Below are 5517 nucleotides of genomic sequence, written 5' to 3' on the forward strand. Positions count from 1 at the left end.
GTGTGGCTCACAGAGATCCAAATTCATCCTTTTTAGTGTATAATTATTTTCTGTATGTGGGCGCTGAACCCAGGATCTCAAACATGCTAGGCAAGCACCCTGTCCCTGGGTGTTGTCCACAGCTCTCCTTTTAGTTTCATTTGGGGACAGAGTCTCACCAAGTTGCCCTAGCTGACCTTGACATCCCTCTGTCTCTCAGGCAGGACTTGATCTTGTGGTCCTCCTGCCTTGATTTCTGTCTGCCACCATGCCCGGATAGAGTAGTTTCATTTGGTTTTGTTTTTATGTGTATGGGTGTTTTGCACACACACACATATGTCTGTGCCCGATTGTATGTCTAGGGCCCTCAAAAGCTAGAAGACAGAGTCTGATTCCCTGGAACTGGAGTTACAGATGGTGGTGACCCACCATGTCGATGTTGGGAATAAAACCTGGGTCCTCTGCAAGAGCAGCTGGTGCTGTTCATCATCACTGGGCCATCTCTCCAGCTCCTAGTGTAGGTTTTTGCTAGGTGCAAAATGTGCTTTTCACTATGTAAAAACAAAAACAGTGGAACAGCTCCTGGCAGTAGGAGTCTGCTCTCACTGGACATACAGCCAAAGGCAGCATTCTGAGGTATGGGGAGGCTGCAACAATTCTTACTTAGAGAGGTGATTCCATTCACCCCAGATTTTAGCAGGACCTGAGACATTATCACGTTTATAGTTTTAGGAACTTTCTTTCAGCTCTGCTACCTTTTTATAAAGCAAATTGAAAAAAAATACCAGAGCCAGGCGTGGTGGCGCGCGCCTTTAATCCCAGCACTCAGGAGGCAGAGGCAGGCGGATTTCTGAGTTCGAGGCCAGCCTGGTCTACAGAGTGAGTTCCAGGACAGCCAGGGCTACACAGAGAAACCCTGTCTCGAAAAACAAAAAAAAAAAAAAAAAAAAAAGAAAGAAAGAAAAGAAAAGAAAAAAATACCAGGAATTAAAAGGCAGAATTGCTGCCAGGACAGGCCAGCAGTAGAATGTTTACTTAGCACACACACACACACACACACACACACACACGACCCTATTCCACCCTCAGAATCAGGAGATCTGAGTTGATCTTCAGAGCGGACGTATTTCAGTTGAGGTTATAGAGATGACTCAGTCTATAAAGTACTTTATTTGCAAGCCCGATGACCAGAGTTTAATCCCTAGAACCCACATTTTAAAAGTTGGAAGCGGTGACCTGTGTGGGACCAGCCTAGCCTACTAGTCCAGTTCCAGGCCAGTGAGAGACATGTCTCAAACAAACATGATAGGCAACCTTTGACCTTTGGGGAGCAACAGCAGGTGAGTTTTCTAACATCAGTCTTGATTGTGTGTACACACAGGCAAAAAAAACCCAAAAACAAAACAAAACAAAAACAAAACCCAAAAACTGCACATAAAGACGCCAGCTCAAGCAGGGGAGGGGTGGAACCTCGTGATAGAGTCTAAGCTTCTCGTTCTCAGGGTAGAACCTGCACTGAGGTGACTGACACATGGTTCCAGGCAACCGCTTCCATCAGCAAAGCTGCAACTCAGGAGATTGGCTCTCTTTAAGACATGTCCCCATGGTTTGGTAGTCTTTAGGAAGTCTAAGCCTCACTTCAGCTCTATAGGTGGAATATGACAAGGGGGACTGAAAACAGGTGCCTGTAACTGCATTGAATCAAGAATAGACCTGAGGCTCTCAGAACAGTAACTTTGTGCTGAAGATTCACCCCAAAGATCCTTCAGACAGCATGGTCTTGAGGACCCCTGAGCAGAGCCTAGGTTAAGGACATGTTTGGCCTTCACCTCATACGATGCATCTTGATGGATATCGTGACTGGATAACCAGCCATACTGGCTGGGTTTGTGCGTCAACTTGACACAGGCTGGAGTTATCACAGAGGAAGGAGCTTCAGTTGAGAAATGCCTCCATGAGATCCAGCTGTAAGGCATTTTCTCAATTAGTGATCAAGGGTAGGAGGACCCATTGTGAGTGGTGCCATCCCTGGGCTGGTAGTCCTGGGTTCTATAAGAAAGCAGGCTGAGCAAGCCAAGGGGAGAAAGCCAGTAAGGAACATCCCTCCATGGCCTCTGTATCAGCTCCTGCTTCCTGCCCTGCTTGAGTTCCAGTCCTGATTTCCTTTGTTGAGGAACAGCAATGTGGAAGTGTAAGCTGAATAAGTCCTTTCCTCCCCAACTTGCTTCTTGGTCATGATGTTTGTGCAGGAATAGAAACCCTGACTAAGACACTAGCACATTTAATTTAACCTCTTGTATCCAAAGAAGGGAATGGCTCTATACCATCATCAGTAGTGAGTGGTCTTGAGTGAGACAAGTTCCCATGAAGAGTAATTCAGAGACTGCCACTAGAGGGCTCTGCAGTGACCTGGGAACCTCTTCCTGCAGAGATGGGAGAGCAACCTTGAGGAGCCCTGGCCCTGTGTAGATCCCTGTGTTTATCTTTGCCATTCAGGAAGATGAATCAAGAGTAGCTACTTCTAGGCGCTTTCTCTGGAGACCTGGGCATATGCAAGTGAACAGCACCAGAAAGATCTGGTTGGAACTGCACTCAGGGAATTTCGTCATGATGGTACCATTTTCCACCCGTATCTGAGCCCCTGCTGCCCTTATGGAGGTAATAATGATGTCATACAGTGCAGTAGCAATTCTGAGACAGACTCTGAAACTCCCTGTAGTCTTTAGGGGTGGGCACAATGATACCAGCGTAGTAGTATCTAGAACTTGCTTTTTGTCCCCCCTCCCCCAGGAGTTTGGCCTCTCAAGTCTTTTCTTTTTTTTTTTTTTTTTTAAAAAAAATTATTTATGTATATATGTGTTGCCTGGCTGTATGGGCACAGTGTGTGTGTGCAGGTGCTGGCTGAAGCCAGAGGAGGGCATCAGGTCCCCTGAAACTGGAGTTACAGGGGGTTGTGAGCCAGCTTCTATGAAGGTGAAGGGTGGGAACTGAACCCAAATTCTCTGTAAGAGCAGCAAGTGTTCCTCTCAGGTAGCCGGTCACTCTAGCCCTTAAGCCTTTGCTTTCTTCTAAGAATTTTGCATTTTCTTCCCCCAATAGAGCTGTCCTGCCCGGGGGGGGGGGTGATGGGGAATGGCAAATAATCTTCTAGCCCCCAGAAGAGAATGCAAGTTGTGGGGGTCTCCACCCCACCTCCACCTTCACTCTCTGTAAAACAATTCAGGGCCCAGGCAGAGCCAACCACCTGCGTAGATAAACTGGTACAACACTCTTTACTGCCAAGGGTCTCGCTAAGATTCGCTGGCCTCATGGAAGGGCTCATGGAGAAGGAGGGGGCCTGGGGCCGCAGTCAGGACGCGGCTGGGAGCTAGGGCGCGACTGTGGGCTGCAGGGCGGGCGTCCCGGGCGGGGGCGGAGCAGGTGAGCCGGCCGGGTGGGCGTGGGGAGTGCACTTGTACGTGACGTTGGAGTTTGCAGCGAGCCGGGAGTAGGAGGCTGTGCGCGCGTGTGTGGAGCGCTGCGCGGCCAGGAGGATGTGCGCGGCGGGGCGGCCACCGCAGTGAGTCGCGGCGACAGGAGCGGGCTGCAGCCCGGGGGAGCCGGAGGCGAGGGCCAGCAGGAGGCCGCGGGCCCGGAGAGGCGCGCCGCCCGGCCCCAGGATGTAGGCGATCGGCGGCGGCGCTCCTGCTGGCGGCCGGCTCACCATGAAGAAGCATTCGGCCAGGGTGGCCCCGCTCAGCGCCTGCAACAGTCCTGTCCTGACCCTCACCAAAGTGGAAGGTAAACGCGCGGCCGCATGGTGTTGGGGTGCCCGGGCCTGAAGCGTCTGGTCCTGACCCAGAGGGACACCTGGTTGCTAGCGGGGCGGGGGCGGCAGCTTCGGGACACTGTCCGCAGTGCAGCGTCGCTGCTGGTGGGGACCTGAAGACTCCATCCTCTTGGAGCTCCTGCCGGGTGGGGTGATGTGCTATCTGCACCCAGGGCTCGTACAGTGTGATGCACCTGGTGGCTCTGCACCCCTGGGTGCCTTTTCTCACTGTCCCCAGGCTTGCGCGCGCGCACACACATACACACACACACACACACACACACACACACACACAGAGAGAGAGAGAGAGAGAGAGAGAGAGAGAGAGAGAGAGAGAGAGGAGTGGGTGGCCTGGGTTAGGAGAATATCTCTGGCACCCCACCCCAGGAGCTCAGAGGTGAGGCCCATCTCTACTGGAAGCTAGAGGAAAGCAGTCTGGCTGATTGCAGGTGGAGAAAGATTGTCAGGTGAGGGGAATCCCGGCATCAGTCTGTAAACATGGTCTTATTCAGGCCTGATAGGCAAGAGAGGGGCTCTGAGAGGCCCCCCAGAAAGTGTTCCTGCACTGCCAGTCTTTTCTTCAGCACAGAACCGCCCCCAGTCGGGGGATGTGAGAGAGAAGGGGCCACGGAGGAGGGCTGTGAGTTACTCAGACACAGCTGTCATTCTGCTGGCCTGATAGAGGACCTTGCTTTCCAACGGAAAGGGTCCTCTTAGCTCTCAGCTCCTCCTGCAGGAGGCAGCTGCAGAAGGAGGAACTCCTCTCCATAGCTAACCGAGCCGGTCAGGGGTAGAAAGGAGTACCTGTCTAGGGTCCAAGAGCCTCCATCCCAGTCTTTGCCGACTGGGGTAGGCATGACTCCAAAGACTCTGGTTTATGCCCACGACTTGAGTTGGGCCCTCGCTAGGTCTGCGAGGTCCCTGTACCCACCTGTGTGTGTCCCTTGTTGGAATAAGCCTGGGGACCAATTGCTGTTAGACCAGTTCTCAACTTGTGGGTTGTGAACCTTTTGGGGTCACATATAAGATATCCTCATATCATATTCCCAGCTCCACACTGGATCCATCCTGCTACCTGCAGATGAGGACCAGGAGCCCAGAAGGGTGGAGGACTGGTGCAAAGCCTACGGCTGCTGTATGGTAACACACAAGAAGTCATGAGCTGCAGGACCTCAAAGTCTCCCCTTTTTTATCAGAACGGCATCTTGCAGATCCCCATTTCTCTTTACTTTTTCTTTCTCCGTGACTCCCCCCCCCCAGCATCCTATTCTCAAGAAAGGCTTGGTGCTGATTCGAAGCATCATAAATTAGCAAAAGAACTTGCTCTTCTAGGGATGGTAGTGCTATGGGCCTCCTTCTGTACACGTGTGAGTGAAGAGGGGACCCGGAGCTGGAGTGTCCCCTCGGAAGCATCTCCACAGAGGCTAAGCACTTCCATCTGCTAGGAAGGCAGGTTGAGGTTGGTTCTCTGAGGCAGCAACAGAGAATAGGCTCCCCCTAGCCAGCTTCAGGGAGGCATGCCTGAGCTGACCTTCAGTGGTGAGTCCTTTCCGTTATGATTTATAACAGTAGCAAAATTACAGTTATGAAGTAGCAATGGAATAATTGTATGGTTGCAGGTCGGCACAACATGAGGAGCTGTGTTAAAGGGTTAGGAAAATTGAGAACCACTGTTCTAGACAGAGGTTGGTAGGGATGTGTGTGTGTGTGTGTGTGTGTGTGTGTGTGTG

At 51.7% G+C, this 5517-nt stretch overlaps 1 protein-coding gene across 1 annotated transcript in view; it reads left to right on the top strand.

The window, feature by feature from the left end:
• The first annotated feature begins 3600 nt into the window (after positions 1 to 3600).
• Slc35f3 (solute carrier family 35 member F3) overlaps positions 3601 to 5517 on the top strand; it is a 101134-nt gene continuing 99217 nt past the window's right edge. Inside the window, exon 1 of the mRNA XM_021220746.2 lies at positions 3601 to 3759. Coding sequence (XP_021076405.1) covers positions 3684 to 3759 — 76 coding nt within the window. The 5' untranslated portion in view covers positions 3601 to 3683. The remainder of the gene's footprint in view (positions 3760 to 5517) is intronic.

This window comes from Mus pahari, chromosome 20 (assembly GCF_900095145.1).
Source record: "Mus pahari chromosome 20, PAHARI_EIJ_v1.1, whole genome shotgun sequence".
NCBI classification, from domain to species: Eukaryota; Metazoa; Chordata; class Mammalia; order Rodentia; family Muridae; genus Mus; species Mus pahari.